An 18,257-nucleotide genomic window follows, 5' to 3' on the forward strand; every position below is an offset into this window, starting at 1 on the left:
ACCGTATTAGTTTAAGGTAGAACGCACCGCGGGGACAGACATTCGGACTCTCAAATTTTTACAATTCTCTTCAGATATACCACATGTGGGGGTTCATTTTAAAGCTCTTGGTTAAAGAAAACTTTTCACCGGCTTAGTTTATCGATATTCGAAAATTTTTATTTTTCTCCATAGAGTTAATACATAGATGGCGGCCATTTTGAATTTCTTATATCGGTAAATCTTGGGTTATTTGTTTCGCTATTACCAAATTTGCACGGTGACCCCCTATTTTTATTCTTGATTTTGAAAGAGAATGATTGAAAGATCCCTTGAGGAAAGTTGGAGCAAAGTTTAAGTCTTTCACTTTCGAGGTGCATACTACCTTAAGATACACCCAATAGAAAAAAAAACTTTTTAGATTACTGTCTATGTGTTGCTGTTGTTTTGTAACTGTTTGTATGTTCTATATGAATGTTAATAAGTTTCTATTTGTTCATTGACACATACTCTGTACATCCTGTCTTGTGATACGTGTGTGTTGTAGTATTGAGAATGAAGAGTCTTGAAATTCATTCCTCTGGGAGCAGTAATGATCTCTTATACAGGATAAGACATAAACGTTTACTTAAACTTCCTAACCTATGCATTTGCAGCTGTGTGTCATCTAGTACTGACTACTAGTAGACCACTAAAATTAAATAAGAACTTCCCTTCTCTTCAGTATGATTTGATCTGTACCGTAGCATTAGAAACATAAATAGCATTGCACATGTATTTCTCTGCTTTACTTTTGTGACTTAGCTGGTTATGTGTGTACTAATGTTTGGATTCTTTATTGCCTGACTGCAAAGCATTGGATCCTCTAGCACCAACTGTTCTGACTGAATCACATGCTGGCAATAACACCGCTACTACTGCCATCACCGCTGACATTGCATTTGGGGATAGCTTTGGAGAGTCACAGCACTTAGCTCAACCAAGTATTGCATCATTCTTTATGTACTTGTCTAATGCATGGCTTGTCAGTAGAGCAGTCTAGCTATGGCTTAGACAAAGAAATGTTGCCAACTTAAATTCATACAATCATGGCCTGAAGAACAAACGATACTTCTTGTTATATTTCTAACAGACAACAGCATTCTTAACCCTTTTTGAGGAAACTCTATTAGGAAAATGCTGATAGGATATGTATTCCAGGTTAATCACTGCAATATGCTTCTATATCAACATGCTAGGCCAGAAAAGAGGGATTGTTTTTCTGTGAAAAATTCAATGTACAGCCATCTTTCCTTCCCTTTTGCTGTTATTGGACCAGGCAGTCTCTGCAAAAATTCCCCCTGTAAATTCAATTACTTCAAACACTCTGCCCATGTCTAGTTTATGCAACAGTATTTCTGCCTGCACAGTTCCTTGATTTTAATAAACTGGAGAGTTTCATTTTGTACCTGTTATTCATGAGGTGCATACTGGTATACTAACCAGCTGTAACTATATAATAATACAGCAACCAAATTTTTAAATGAAATAAGTAAACTGCTGAGTGTTGTACTAGGCAATTGACAGTCAGAGAATGATATCTTGAACAAAGAAGTCCATAGTAAGAATTTGTAGAATTTTCTATGAGTTTCAAATGCAATGGACAATCTGCCATACAAATGACATAAAGATTACAAAGACTGCTCTGTTTTGAAATTTAATTCTGTTGAGTAATCAAAATTGTTGTAGATCTGTATGTGAAGGTCTGTCTTATGTATCTTTGTATCAAGAAGTTTAGACAGTCAGTGGTAGATAATAATTGTAGACGTTCATTGGTATGTAATATTTATTGGAAATAGTCATTGTAGATAATAGTTGTAGATGGTCATGTGTAGATAATAGTTGTAGGTGGTCCTTGCTATATAAAATTATTGTAGATGGTCATTGGTAGATAATAATCGTGTGCATGCTTGAAATGCAATGACAAATACTTTACATAATCTTGGCTAAATGGTTTTATTTCCATTTATTCAAATGTTATTTTATCTGCTTACCGTAAACTTGGATAGCTTTTGCTGCTGCTACTGCTGCTAGCAATACTGCTACATCACAATCATCTGCCATGGCACCATTCAATCTCATGGATAGTGATGACTCTGCCAGGAGTGTCTTTGATGTTCAAGATACAAGCACTGATCTCCAGGCTGTCTTTGCACCCTCTCTGTCGCCAGCATCTCCTGCTAAATTTCAAAAGCCAGCCAAAGAAACACAAAGTATATCTCTGTTCTTTTGTTGACTGTTCTCTTGTTTAACATCCCGAACACATCCCATACTTTAAAACATCCTTCAATAATTTAACATCCCACTGTTCCCTACATGTTTATGTTTAGCAACAGATAGATAGACGAACCTCAAATCAGTTTCAGCTAATTTGAAACTGCAAACTAACAATATTTGGTAACATCAATGACTCTCATATAACATCAAATGATTGTTTATTTGTTGATATAAAATGTTCAGTGGTGCTATTTTATCTTGTCCCAGTGTAGTCATATAGTTTTAAATGTCAAAATCCCAACCTCCGTCCCCTCTAAAGTGTATTCACTTTTGTAAGTGAAACATATCTTCCAACTGAACAATCTGATATTTACCATGATCATTTAAATAAACTTTAAAACGTGACCACAATAAATTTTTAAATTCCAATTAGACTTTGTGATTCCTTAATAAGTACCAATGTTCTCTCAGCATTCAAAACCTATACAACTTATTCAACTCCAACATGTTTAGCTGTGTTTTTGTAACACCTGTCTTTGTCTGTGAAATGCCAACAAAATACATGGTGTCCTTTTGTGTGTGAATAATCTATAGCTTGAATTGAATGTCATTTGAAAGTCACCTGTCTTCCCTAGCATTGTGTCTTGATATCATTGTGAAGTCACCAGTCTTCCATGGCATTGTTTCATGATGTCATTTTAAAGTCACCTGTCTTTCATAGCATTGTGTCATGATATCCTTGTTAAATCACCTGTCTACTGGAGTATTGCATCATGATGTTATTGTAGAGTTGTGTGTCTACCATTGTAGTTTGTCATGATGTCATTTTAAAGTCACCTGTCTTTCGTGATGTTTTACATGTTCAGTTCATTTGTTCATCTCATGCTGTCATTTCAACTTGTAGTGAAGAAAAATATACGTGTGATATATTGCTTCAGACTCACCTATTTTGTTTTTCCAGTACAGTTTATTTCAAGATTATTTATGTTCAAGTCGTAGTTGCTTTGTTATTATTTCCACATATTCTATATCACAAGTTTTTTGATTGCCTTCTTGGGTGTATTTTGTGCCAAAGTTTGGATAGCTCATGCTCAATGGGATTTTTCAAGATTTTGTTAATATCAAAACTTCATAATGTTAAAACTGACTATGATGAAAAGACAAGTGCTCTCTATTTTGGCACATTATCATCCCATATGTATTTCAAGTACCTCTATTCATTGAATGATCTGTGAAATCAATACTAACCTATCAATTAACCAAGTCAGAATGTGTATATACGTTACTGTTCTGTCTTTGCTAAACCTTGTAAAGCCTGGCAGTGACTGAACTAATAAATAATTATGTCTGAACAGCAATCTAAATCTTACACATCCATCTGTTTAAAAAAAACCATATCTTTTTACCTTTCATCAAAGATTTTCCCTGCATGTTCATTTAATTTCTAAATATATCCATCATTTACGGTCATTTTTTGAACTCTGCATGTATCACAGATTTTATTTCATTTTCCCTTTTAACTATTGCCTGCATTACTGTATGTATGTTTTTTTGTCTTTGCTTTGTCTGTATAACAGGACCAAGCTATTATCCCTCTGCAGGTTTTCAGGCTAACTTTTCCACTCAGCAACCAGCTATCGGTGAAGGTAGTTCAGACTCACTTCAATTTGCTTACTAATCAGTCCATGACTCTACATCTATCTGTGTTGATATTAATGATAGTAAATGCTGTAAATGCTGTCAAGTGTTGTAGACAAACTGATAACTGAATTGTGTACAACTACATCCACTATCACATGGCCCTGGGTAGTCTGTGATTTTGTCAGATCTGTCTGACTCCATTTCTTTAGATTTCACCACTTCATTTCTGTGATTCAAGTACCTTCTATTGTCTTCTCTTTTTGAATATCTAATCATCATACACGCTTTTTTCCTCGTTTCCCATTCCCTACATCCTCAATCCTGCCTATCCACTGTTTCTCTTTTCCCATTCCCTACACCCTCAATCCTGCCTATCCACTGTTTCTCTTTTCCCATTCCCTACACCCTCAATCCTGCCTATCCACTGTTTCTCTTTTCCCATTCCCTACACCCTCAATCCTGCTCATCCACATCCACTGTTTCTCTCTTTTCCCATTCCCTACACCCTCAATCCTGCCTATCCACTGTTTCTCTTTTCCCATTCCCTACTCCCTCAATCCTGCCTATCCACTTTTTCTCTCTTTTCCCATTCCCTACACCCTCAATCCTGCCTATCCACTGTTTCTCTTTTCCCATTCCCTACACCCTCAATCCTGCCTATCCACTGTTTCTCTTTTCCCATTCCCTACACCCTCAATCCTGCCTATCCACTGTTTCTCTCTTTTCCCATTCCCTACACCCTCAATCCTGCCTATCCACTTTTTCTCTCTTTTCCCATTCCCTACACCCTCAATCCTGCCTATCCACTGTTTCTCTCTTTTCTCATTCCCTACACCCTCAATCCTGCCTATCCACTGTTTCTCTCTTTTCTCATTCCCTACACCCTCAATCCTGCTTATCCACTGTTTCTCTCTTTTCTCATTCCCTACACCCTTAATCTTTCATATACACTCTCTCTGTCTTTGCACAGATTCACATTTCTTACCTTTCATTGACTGCATGCCTTGGAATCCTGTCAATACTTGTCTTCTTTGTACACACAAATTCTCTTCTCAACTACTTTTAATCCTCTCTCACCATCAATTTATTCAATGGCAATGGTGTACATCCCTCCATCTTTGCCCTCTCCCACCATCAATTTATTCATGGTAATGGTGTACATCCCTCCATCTTTGCCCTCTCCCACCATCAATTTATTCATGGTAATGGTGTATCTCCCTCCATCTTTGCCCTCTCCCACCATCAATTTATTCATGGTAATGGTGTATCTCCCTCCATCTTTGCCCTCTCCAACCATCAATATATTCATGGTAATGGTGTATCTCCCTCCATCTTTGCCCTCCAACCATCAATTTATTCATGGTAATGGTGTATCTCCCTCCATCTTTGCCCTCTCCAACCATCAATTTATTCATGGTAATGGTGTATCTCCCTCCATCTTTGCCCTCTCCAACCATCAATATATTCATGGTAATGGTGTATCTCCCTCCATCTTTGCCCTCTCCAACCATCAATTTATTCATGGTAATGGTGTATCTCCCTCCATCTTTGCCCTCTCCAACCATCAATATATTCATGTAAATGGTGTATCTCCCTCCAACTTTGCCCATCCTCCTCCTCATTTCTGCCTTGACTAACTCAGACAAGGTTACCTCTTACTTCAAAGTAATCTTTCAGCAAGTTCTCTTTTCCCATGCCAAGACTGATTTCATGGACTGATATGCAGTCCCTTATTTTGACAGATTGTAAGCTGAAAAAAATACTTTGTCTGAAAAAATCCACTGCCAGCACTTGATATTGAATACTGCATCTATCATTAATGCACACACAGGAAGGTGTATTTCACAGTGTGTATTTTATCATTTCATCCCACCAAAGTTTATGGTTTCTGGCCCTCTACCTTCCTTTCCCAATCACAGGTTTTACAAACAATAATGTAGTAGGGGCAGATTTTGACAAAGTCTTTGGGGCATCCGCTGAACCTGTCAAGACAGGTAAGAAAGGCAATGATAAACGCAACTCTCTAATCTCTCTGCACCAATGTCAGAATCATGTGGAAAAAGTTACTGCACTCAGTTTATCAAATGCCTTGTGATTCAACTCATTCAAGAAATCATGTGATAATTAATCTCTGCATGCCCTCCCGTACCCTCTGTTCCCCTCTTTAATTCCCAATTGCACCCTTTTTTAAATAACTAGTTCCCATGGTCACATACATTTCAAAAATATTTATACAGATATGTAGATACAGCTTATCATGCCAAATGACAAGCATTGCCAAGGGAAAGACCCCTAGGTGTTCTTACAACTGGATTTGAAAATCAAAAACAGTAAAACTAAATCAGTCTGAAGGGACATTTATATTGACTGTCACTTCAACCATCTTTAAAATTTTTGCAAATAAAAAGCACTAGTTTTTACCAACAAATGCATGTTAGAAATTCAGTTTGACGGCATTGTGGAGTATGAAACCATGAGAACTTTTTGTTTCAATATTTTGTCTAGTTTGTGAGAGATTTCCATATCTGGATTAAAAATTTCATGTACTTTTATATGAGACATTTTGCGTCTTCTTCAAGATGTACATGTAAGACCAAGAGTGTGATAAAGAAGTGAAGTCATGGAAAATATGGTTATTCATTTCAGATGTGTTGTGACAACTTGTACTTAGACCATGACGATGAAGCTGAAGGCGTCGAAAATTCTGTCTTGTGATTTGTATATGTTGATACTTATGATGAATTGCAAACAAAAAATAGATATATAGATATTTATTCATTAAATTGGCCTCGCTTTTCAACTATTCCTGTAAATTATGGTAGTATCATAAACTTTCTAAAGGAGTGTGATTAGTTTCTCTTTTGAAAAAAATCTACCAAAACATGTTAACAGTGAGTTTCAGCTTGTGTTGTCTTTGAAAGTAACTATTGAATCGTCACAGCATGACTACACACTCTTCTCAATTTGATTATAGTAACAAATGTGTCCCAGCCTTCAGATTCAGAATTACAACTGGTCATATAATCCTTAATCTATTCGCTGAGCTGTTTGTGCATCTACTTTCTGTTCAATGCACCATGTTTTTTTAGTGTAAATCAGCTACTACATAAAATTTGCTGTGAGATTTTTATCTCTTTCAATGCCTACAAAGTCCTTGAAGATTAATTTTATGCAAGGGTTTGAGAGAAAATGATTGCTGTGTTAAAGGGTCAAAGTCGGCCGTTTTTCATGAATTTTGTTCGATGCATGATACTACTTATATTGTTTGACATGTTGAAAGATACTGAATAAATAGGTGACCATGCATATATTCGAGCCCGGTTTTAGACAAATTAAATGAAACCATCACGAAAATGAATCATGACCATTAATTCATTTTCGCGATGGTTTCATGTATCCTTCTAAAACTGGGGTCGAATATATGCATGGTCACCCATTTATTCAGTATCTTTCAACATGTCAAACAATATATGTAGTACCAGTATCATGCATCAAACAAAATTCATGAAAAATGGCCGACTTTATCCCTTTCAGTTAGAGCTGGTAGTTTTAGTCTTGTTTGTCAACTAAATTGTAGACAGGGCTTAGTTCTGATTTTTTCCATCACATAATTCATATCTTTGCATGAAGTGGACAGTATAGAATGCACAGATAAGATATAACCTGTCAAGCAGAGTGGAAAACTTACCTGATACATAAAATCTGTTTTAGTGGATGGACTGGGCGATATCTTACAACCTATATCAAGTACAGGAACTACACAGCCAGAACCACAACAAGCTAGTCTGGCAAGCAGTGACAAAGATCTAGATTCAACTTTAGCAAATCTTGCTGGAAATTTGGACATCAACAGTGCTGGACAAAAGAAGTAAGTATGCTTGGTGTGAATAATACAAACTAGTGTGAAACCAAAATTTTGAATAAAAAAGTTGTGTCTGGGATGGTTCTTCACTTATATGTTATAAACTAGGGAAATTATTTTGGAAAGTTTTAGTACTTAACTGAATATTAATGTTGTAAAATGTTCAAAATGAGGACAGAATTTGAATTCATGTTGTGTGGTTGTTTGAGTTTTGTCTTTGAAACCATGAAATGTTTAGAATTTCTAGCTGCTGGAATCTATGAGGATTTTCAGTAACTTAAAGTACTGAATCACATAAAAACAAGAAAGTGTTTGGCGATCTCTGTGATTTCTGTCTGATAATCTTTCAAATTTGACTTTCTAAAAAATCCTGTGTCTTTGTTTTCCCTTTTGTAAACTATATGTCCAGATGATACACTAGGTGTTTTGCAAAATACTTGTGACATGTGTAAATATACAAACCTATCCTTTTTTGCAGCACATCTTGTTCTGGTTTTCCACTGTTCAAAATGGCAATTGTATTTTTTTTTGCAAAATGATAGATAATTATTTTGAAATCAAACCTTGAAGCAATACTAATGACGTCTCATATCTTTATCTTTTTGTACAATGTTTATTTTCCTTATATGTGCAACTCATTTGCATATTTTCAGTTTTGATTTTGATTTTCAACTTGGTCCAGCAGACAGAATAAAGTATGTGGTTTTGACTTTGGTATTCCAAAAACATTATTGTCTGTCCTGGTAGTGTTATATTGGTGTTGAATATGAAACCAAATGCATAGCCTTGATGGAGCCCCCTCCCCAGTGTTCCTACCTAGTTGTTAATAACCTCGTCCTCCTGGGATGCCTTGAAATCTACAGTGTATAATAACATTGTACAAACTTTATGCCCCAGTTCCTGTTTGTGTAATTTCCACTGGTATCCAAAATTCATATCATGGGTTTTAGGACAGTTACCCCCTGGAGATTACTCACCAGACACTTACCACTTACCCTAATCCCATCTTGTCAGTATGATATGTCATGATTATGTATGTCCCAGGGGGTAGCATCCTCATACCTTACAATCTGTATCTGATGATTTGTGCCTGTGTATTCTTTTCCATGATGTACAACCTGTACACTGTCAGTGATTACATTGTGTCATTCTCTTCCACAAGTTGTAGGCTTTTGCTGATTATACAGATTTGTCAGTGCTCATTGTAACTATGCTTGAAGTTTTATTTCATAAAAATGTGTTCTAACTTTGCATTTGAAAGTAACAATTGAATGGTTGTCAGTACACACCATTGTTGTTAACAGTTATAACACACTACAGTATAATCCAAAGGGATAAGTCCTTTCCTCTGTACATGTGTGTTGACTCGGAGCATAAATTTAAATTTACATTCGTGTATTTTAGCTCCTAACTCGTACCACTTTGCTCAAAATAGTGAACATAAATTTGTTGATGCTGTAAATTTTTATGCAGAATATTTTCACTGACAGTGTTATGGTTTCTATTTGGTAGGATATAGCGTAGTGTTCTGGTGAATTTGATGTTATAGCCATATCCCTGTGTTAGCTTTGTGACTGTCAGCTGAACAATCTATCAAATCTCAGCTCTATCTGAAGCACATGGTTTCCTATGTTTCATTAACATAATTATAAACATCTTTGACAGTCAGACCTTTGATATAACCATTTTGTGGTTTAATAGTCAATAGGATTTAATGTTGGGTTTTATCTCTCAAGGTTTCTCACTCACAAATTTTGTAAATATCTGTCATTCAAGCAATATATAATACGCAATTATAACTAAAATTCAAAGTACTGAAAAGGTAATATGTGTGTATTTGCATACAGTTCATAGGGTACATCTGAGGAAATCTGGCCTTATTTCTGTGATGAAAACAATCAAATTTTAGCAGGCGACCCCCTCCCATGCCACTTTGAAGCAACTGGAGTTTGAGACCATGTTGATTTGCAAATTTTCAGTGATGATCCAGTATTGTTAAACCATACTACTTAGATATCTCACAATGTGTTCCTCACTCCTAACAACCAGTCATTACATAGTTTGTATTGACATCTGTGATAATCATAGATACATTGCTGCATCAGTTGACTGGTATTGCCAGCTATCATTCAAAACTCAATGTCACCGAAAGGAACTGTCAGGAATGTGTAATTGAGATCCTGTATTCATTTCTTCAGGACGCAACACCAATGGACCAAGCCAGCAAGTAATGTTAGGACAGGTGGTACACAATGGTCTCAAGCACAAAGTGCAACAACTTGGCCATCAGCAAATACAATGGTAAGACTAGCTGGGGAAGTAAATACATTGGATTCATTTGCACAATATGTGTGTGAATATGATGGATAAATGACAGTGGGTGAATTGGGACAGGTACAGTGTTGGCTGTGTGAGTATGTACATTGATGTAACTGAGTGTCTGCTATATGGTTGCTGGAATTGTGTGTGATTGAAAAATTAAACTACTCTCTATAGTTTGCACTTCTGTTTTTCAGTGTTAGCAAATTAGTAGGCATCTACAGCTTCAAATGTACATGATTTCTTGTATAGACGTATACATTAGGAGCTTTTCATATACATTATTGCTGGTATATATATACCTGTAGGTTTAAGACTAGGTAAAGGAAAAGAACGTTTTTATGCAATGTGTCCCTGTTTTGAAGGGACAATATTAATTTTGCTATTCTAGACTTTTGAACCATTTGATTGGAGTATTCATTGATTTACATTGTATTCATGAGTTTGTACAGTAAAATGAAATCTACTGTGGGTTGTTGGCTGTGTGTGTGTGTGTGTTTGTGCACAAAGCAGCAGTTGTGTATGGATGCACATAGTAGTGTGTTGGCAACCATATGTGTCCCAATAGGCATGTCAGCTGTAGTGTATGATTGAATGTATAGGTGTGTGTGTGTGTACACATATGCATGCTTGCACCAGCTAGGTATATCACAACAGATGTTGGTAAGGTATTATATCTACATATTTGACACTAAACCCATCTTTTCAAATATCACCAGTGTTACCAGAAATCATGATATCATATGCACATCTGTTCATAAAAATTCATGCTATCCATTTACACTTTACCCTTTTCAACAAAGTCACTCCTGTCTTTATCAACTTTTCCTCATGTACTTTCAGTCTTGGGGTAGTGGTACTGCAGGTTTAGGATGACACTAGCAGTTTGCACTGGAAGTGGGAATGCCAACGTTCGCTGAAACAAATGGCAGCTGTTGATATGTTACCTGGTCAACTGTCTAGAGCACTGCTTTATTTTCCTTCAGTGTTGGTACACTGCAGATGACTTCATTTTTTTCTACTTCCTCAATGTTGTTACATTTACTATGAAAAAGAAAGCATTTCTTTCCTTTATGTCTAAACGAATTCAATAGAAAGTAATTATAGAAAAACAAGTTATCTACAGTCATCGTTTTGAAGACATCGTGCCCTGTGGATGGCCTTCACAGGTCATAACTCTTCAAGTAGAAATCCCAACATTTGGAAGTCAGTTTAATTTGTTAAGTTGGTATCATCGCTGTAATGAATCAAGATCCATAGAAAATATAGCAATGCTAAGAACAAACATGTGAAAATCTTGTTTTTTCATTCTGTTTCATACCTATTTTGAATTCAATTGACATATTTTGAAAATAAAGTTTATCTATGGTCTTCATCGTCTTGATAAGTTATTCAGATATTATCCAAAGTAAATAAAAATGAACATTTTGCCTATCGATGGTTGATATACATACCCCATGAAACTATCCTCTCTGAGAACTTGTACAAAACAGTTTTCCTGTAATCATGCTAACAAAGTGAAAACATTAAATTCCATAGCAGCCGTTGATTTTCTAGATCCTCTACCTAAAAGAAGAAGTAGAATTTTCATCCGTGAATGAAGTCATGTACAGTGTACCAATGCATTGTCCCAACAGTGGGTCATCTTCCCTGCTGGTTCTATGGAGGTGGCATTTACCAAGATGGCTGCTTGAAATTTCAATTACAATGGAAAAAAATATGTATTAATACTCTTTGTTAGCTTCATATATGCTTTTCTGTGCTTATCCATGTTTTGCCCTTCATTCTTTAAAGGAGTCGAGTAACCAGCAGAAACCCAAGCCGGTGAGTTTGATCCCCCCTCTCACAAACACTGCATAGTAGGTTATAGAAACCCAATAAATGAATGAACCTACCGGTAAAGGTACCCAATGGCTGTACCCAATGGCTGTATCCAGTGGCTGCACCCATCAGCTATACCCACTCTACCAAATAAACCCATTCTCCCTATGTCTCTGTATGTCAAGTGTCTGTTTTTACCTGCCATAACCCACTTCATATTGTCTGCAGGTCTATCGATGCCAAAATTACAAAACCAAAAATTTTGATGTTACTCTGTTTTAATTACCAATTCGAATCTTGAAAGTTATATTTCTTTGTCTCAGTAATGCTTTCTGACATTTCTATGTTGGGAGAGAAGTTCAAATGTAAGCAGTGATGACAAGTGTCTTATGTTATTTACCGGTAGATAGTGTAGCTCTGTGCTTTGGTCTTTCAAGGTTAACTCCTGTATCATCACATAAATTTATCAAATCTGTCCTGAAAAGCTATTCGTGAAATGCGTAGATATCAGTTATCACAACTTACAAAAGTTTAGTGTATCTTATTGTTGGCAAGTGAATTTAAGATTGGTTTTATATATTATTGCCTGAATACATGGTTTTATGTGCCCTAGAGCAGGTGGCAATTTGTCCAACCCAAGAAGGGCAGATTTTCTCCTACAAGATTTTTCTGTGGAGCAATTTGAATTATCATTGATTTTTTATACGAATAAAAGAGAATTACTTTTCTTATTATACTGTGCCACTGATATCAGTAAGCAGTCGTCTTTAGTTAGAGTATTCCCCATGATGCATTGCAGTGTGCCGTAGATTAACAAGAATGCTGCTTACTAGTCTGAATGTTAGATAGAAAGACAGATATAATATACATGTGTATGTGTGTTGATGTATATTTACACACATACTTGATATCTTGAATCAATCATGGTATAAAGTCAGAGTAGAAGATGTGATATTGAACAAAGAAAACATAAAACCTGATGAAAACAGAAATCTGAAGTAAAAACTTTGACAAATGCTTTTGAATTTCTCTCCCAATCATGAAATGTTTGTTTTAAAAGTTATATTTATCAACCTTATTAGCGTCTTGAATCAATGATGGACCTTATTAAAAGTACTGGGTTATGGATTTCTTGTTAATCTGACTTGTGTATATTCATATGACAAAAGTTGTATTCTTTATAAAAAAAGTATGGACTGAATAAAGGAAATGACAAGGTCATACCAGAAAATGTTTGTAAAATTAATTTGTTGAAAACACTTTACAAGAAAGATGTGGCTTAAAGTTTCCATTTGTATTTGTTTTGCTACAAAAGTTTTTGTAGAAAATTTCATTTTCAGGAAATTCTTTCATGTTGTTAATTTCTTACCGAGTTAATGCTAAGCACTGTACAGAGGCAACTACATTGTTCTGTGGCTGCCAAAGTCAGGCTTTGATATGGAAAATGAGTGTTTTTAATCGACCAATGACATGACCTTGACTTTCATGAATATGCAACTATAGTCAGGTTGTATAATTATACTGTTAGAGTGGTATCTATTATTATCTGTGGTTCAACTGCAGTGACCGTTGCTGGCTGTCTTTGTTTTGTATGGTATCTGCATGCTGCCCCAACTCTGATAAAGCACTCTTTTCAGCTAGACTTCACAGCTGCATTAGCATAGCATCCACTTTCCTTAGTATCACGTCTCTTTGTGTATCATTGTCTTGATGTGTCCCTTGGGCTTCTTTTTTATTCTGTGATGTCTTCCTTGGGTGTCTTGGTCTTCCTTGATGTCTTCGTATAGCATCTTTATCTTCTTTAACGTCTTCTTGGTGTCGTGTTTTCTTGATCTTCTTGATGTGTCTCTTTTTTTGTCAAAGTTTTCTTTTCTTGTCTCATGTCATGATGATGATGCCAATGTCTGCGTTCACTGTTATCACATAAACTGACATATTGACAGATGGTGGCTTCATCTGTACATACTAGCACACTAGGCTTTATTCAATACTGATCAGCTTTTGGCATCACTAACAGGGAGTCTTGTCCAATCACACCTTGGTCACACTGTTAAATACATGTAGTTCACAGCGGATATGTCCGTTGTTGAAACTCACTTGTGTATAGTTCACAAGAGAAGTGGAAAAACTCACTGAACTATACAAAAACAGATTTACAGTTAAACCATGGTATGGGTCAGACAAATACTTTACTGATCACTGACTCAGCTGGTAATGTCTCTATTTCTAATCTATTCCTTCATGAAAGCACTGCTGCTACTACCACTGCTTGCTTTCAGAGTTCATTTCCAAGTTTTAGCACCTAACTCCTCTCATAACACTTTATATTATCCATAATTTTCTTCATGCTTTTACTAGAAGAATTAATAAGCTCAGAGGGTTAAAGGTATAATCAAAGGAATCACACAAGCTTTGTTCATTTGTTTTTAAACTTTTCAGAGTTTCTGCAGGGGTCGGATTTTCTGAGTTTAAAGGGTTTTTAAGTGAATCACTTGTGATTTGCTCAGTTGATACCTATAATCAGATAATTTTAGAACTATTTGTCTCAGAAAACACTTCCTTTTTGTTTCATGTTATATTCATTTTTCCCATTTCATCACAAATTCATTATTTGTGTCACGTATGAAGGTGTTTTCATTCCTGGTACATCTACTGTAATTTAGGGTTATTCCATTCCATTTTAAGGGTGGCCAACCAGCAGATTGGAGGGGCAGTGCATACTCAGGACATTTTGCAACCCAGCCCACCCCTGCAATACAAACCATGGTGAGAATCCATTTCAAACAAACAAACAAAACAATCCACCAGTTAGATGGTCTCAATCCTTCTCTTGTTTTTTCCAGGAGCTTTGTAATTATAAATAAAATATAAAAATTATGCAGTGCATGTTTATGGTTGGTATGTCAATAGAAAGCTGATAGATACTTACATAAGTGCCTAAAAAAGTTTTGATAGTAAACCAGTAGTAAAATTGTATGCTTGATTTATAGATCATAGATGTATTAGTTCTGTTCAAAAGATTATAGGTTAAAGGTCACTGCATGTTAATGTCGTAAATGCAATCCTCAAATTTAAGATATCTTAAAAGTAAAAATGTATGTCAGAATAAACAAGAGAAGCTTTGAGAGTCTGGTTGGTGTCTTTCCATGATTTGCTTTCAGGGAATTTTAACATTTTCTGGTGGTTGAATTGCTTATTTCAAAAGATGTACTTCATGTTTATAATCAGTCCAATAGCTACCCTCTTGAATCTGCCTTTTATTAAGGTTACTATCATCCAACATTGGTGACCTGATTAAACTATTATTTCACTTGCAGTTGATTTCACAATCATCGATGACACAAAATGCTGTATTTTTTTATTTCTGCTGTCTTTCTGTCTCACAGAATTCAATATTACAGGTACTCACCATCACGAACCATATGCCTATGACCTTTGACACAGGCCTAACCAAGTTTATAATGTGGTACTTTGCATCAATTGTTGTTGTTTGCTTCTCAAGAGGCTAACTAATTTAGGTTATTTTGTATGGCATCAGATGTAAGACATTCCAAAGCTGGTCTTTTACTCTATTGTGGCTCTTCATCATCAAAACAAGGCTGTACCCAATGCAAGGCAGTATTAAAGGGACAAAGTCGGCCATTTTTCATGAATTTTGTTTGACGCGAGATACTACCATGTTGTTTGACATGTCGAAATACAGTCAAACCTGTGTATAGTGGTCACCCAGGGGATAGAGAAAAGTGGCCACTATAGAGAGGTGGTCTTATATAGAGGGTGGGCATGTGTGCATATATTTTGAAGGGGCGGGGCAGTTTGAAAGTAGAGGCTAGAGGCTGCTCAAAGAGCATTAAAATACCATACACAAAGCAAAGTGAATCACTTCAAAATATTACTTTATTTCATTTAATAAATACTGTATTCAATTCTTGTAAGTTCATAAAATGTAACCATATGTAAAAATTCTGTAAAAATACTGACTGAATTAAGTTCACAATGTTTAGGTACTGTACTAAGCACAATGTTCAAATATACTGCAAAAAAATAGAGTAAAATTAAAATACATTGTATACAACACAAAGTAAAATCACGCAAATGACAGCGCACGCTCTTGCAGTAGAGGGCCGCTGACAGGGATTTTCTGGCTACGGCATCTTTGAACCACTCCCAGGTCAGCTGGTTGATCTCTTCATCTCCAGTCTTTCGGATCTTCCTCTTTCGTTCTCCAGGGGCGTTGCTTTCGAAGTCTTCTAAGACTTCAGCTTTTCGTTTCAGAATGGACTGTATCTGCGTACGCCCGACACCATACCTCTCAGCCAACTTGCATGACCCCATTGAACCGCCACTCGCTTCATAGAGCTAGATCAGTTCAACCTTCTGGTTCAGCGTCAAAGTCTTCCTCATGTTCTACGCCATAATTTCGCTCGTAGATAGCAGTTGTTGATTGAGTTGATACGATGTGATATAGTTGATGCAAAAGCATAGAATGGTACAGGTTCTGAGCGAACGCTCCGTTTAAAAGCACATTGGCCGCCATCGCTTGTCCGAAGTTGTCGATAGCTAATTCACTGTGACTAGGCTAATCATTGTTTTCACGCCTTATCCCAATGCAACGGCAGTAACTAGCTCCTGCAGGTTTGTCAACTCCGATCATTCAGAATTAAAAAGGTGGCCGCTATACAGAGGATTTCTGAACAAATAGAGTGGTCACAGGTGGCCGCTGACCGCGTTAGAGAGGTGGCCGCTCTGTAGAGGTTCATTAACACGTAAAACCCCACGGGACTGCTACAAAGTGACCGCTATGAAGGGATGGCTGCTCTGTAAGGGTGACCGCTAAGACAGGTTTGACTGTATACTGATTGAATGGGTGACCAAGCATATATTCTACCCCGGTTTTAGACACGACAAATGAATTAATGGTCATGACTGTTAATTCAGTTTCACAATGGTTTCATGTATCGTGTCTAAAACAGGGGATGAATATATGCATGGTCACCCATTTATTTAGTACCTTTCAACATGTCAAACAATATAAGTTGTATCTTGCCTCAAACAAAATTCACGAAAAATGGCCGACTTTGTCCCGTTAAATGATCTTTCAATGACAGATCTCATGTCTTAACCAAGGTGACAAAGTACATTTGGTATTTCAATTACTGAAGGCATCTAAAAACGACCACCCTCCACGCTTAGTGAATTGGATAAATTATTTTTTAAAGTTCTTATTTTCCATATTTCATAGTTTTTCTTGCCAAATGAATTTTCTATATTATAATGATAGGAGTAAGCTAATACCAAGATCAATAAAATGAAGTGTGATTTCCAGAGATTTGGCCTCCTTAAATTTGCCTAGAGTTCTACAAACTCAATATAATGGCAGAAAATAATTTGGATGACTGGCATCATGCTACTTCTTGTGGTGTGCTACAGTGAGAGGACTTGTTGTAATGTGCTACGGTGAGAGGACCTGTTGTAATGTGCTACAGTGAGAGGACCTGTTGTAATGTGCTACAGTGAGAGGATCTGTTGTAATGTGCTACAGTGAGAGGACCGTTGCAATGTGCTACGGTGAGAGGACCTGTTGCAATGTGCTACAGTGAGAGGACCTGTTGCAATGTGCTACAGTGAGAGGACCTGTTGCAATGTGCTACAGTGAGAGGACCTGTTGTAATGTGCTACAGTGAGAGGACCTGTTGCAATGTGCTACAGTGAGAGGACCTGTTGTAATATAAATGTAATAGCTGCTAAAGAATTACTTCATAAATCACAATTTTAATAGGTTAGGAATCCTCAATGGACGAAGGCATTGATATTGGAGAGATATATCAGAGTATTGGCACAATTGCATAGCTAGTGTTGGATAACTAAAGTGGCAATTTAATTCTGTTGACCTGAAGTTTCAATTTGAATGCTTGCTGTATGGTTCCTCACTTCAGACTGCACAGGCATTGGTAGTGATCTATTGGTAATTATGTATTGCATGGTAAAACACCTCTGTACAGAAATGTATTGAGTGTCAAGCTAATCTGTCAACAAATTTAGACACCAAACTTCACTTTCAATAGACCACAAAAGGTAGAATGGTGTACTTGCCAAAACAAACTGAATCAAGTTCTCTAGTTGAGCAAGTTAACAAGACATATTCCTCAGTAAAAACACATTCTTGCACAGTCCATTTTATGTCACAGTAGTCTCCCGTCAAGTCCCACTTTTGTCAGACCTCACACATTCATTCTGTGTGCTACATGTACAACATCACACATCCTGATCTAACCACACACATGTACAAACACACACATGTACACACACACACACACGCACACACGCAATCCCCAACCTATATCATATTCACATCCATTTCTGTGACAGAAACCACATA

The 18,257-nt window shown here is 36.5% G+C and overlaps 1 protein-coding gene across 31 annotated transcripts in view; it reads left to right on the forward strand.

Annotated features, from left to right (window-relative positions):
* The window catches only part of LOC139142621 (phosphatidylinositol-binding clathrin assembly protein LAP-like), a 63,285-nt gene that overhangs the window by 39,005 nt on the left and 6,023 nt on the right, over positions 1 to 18,257 (forward strand). For 4 of the 31 annotated variants that reach the window (XM_070712642.1, XM_070712648.1, XM_070712652.1 and 1 more), the window contains 5 exons: positions 5,796 to 5,870; positions 7,588 to 7,744; positions 9,937 to 10,039; positions 11,852 to 11,881; positions 14,564 to 14,644. In XM_070712642.1, the coding sequence (XP_070568743.1) occupies positions 5,796 to 5,870; positions 7,588 to 7,744; positions 9,937 to 10,039; positions 11,852 to 11,881; positions 14,564 to 14,644 (446 nt within the window). Of the gene's footprint in view, positions 1 to 833; positions 963 to 2,027; positions 2,232 to 3,812; positions 3,882 to 5,795; positions 5,871 to 7,587; positions 7,745 to 9,936; positions 10,040 to 11,851; positions 11,882 to 14,563; positions 14,645 to 18,257 lie in introns of all 31 variants that reach the window. The other 27 variants (XM_070712630.1, XM_070712638.1, XM_070712633.1 and 24 more) reach the window with 20 other exon arrangements.

Source organism: Ptychodera flava, chromosome 10, assembly GCF_041260155.1.
Source record: "Ptychodera flava strain L36383 chromosome 10, AS_Pfla_20210202, whole genome shotgun sequence".
NCBI classification, from domain to species: Eukaryota; Metazoa; Hemichordata; class Enteropneusta; family Ptychoderidae; genus Ptychodera; species Ptychodera flava.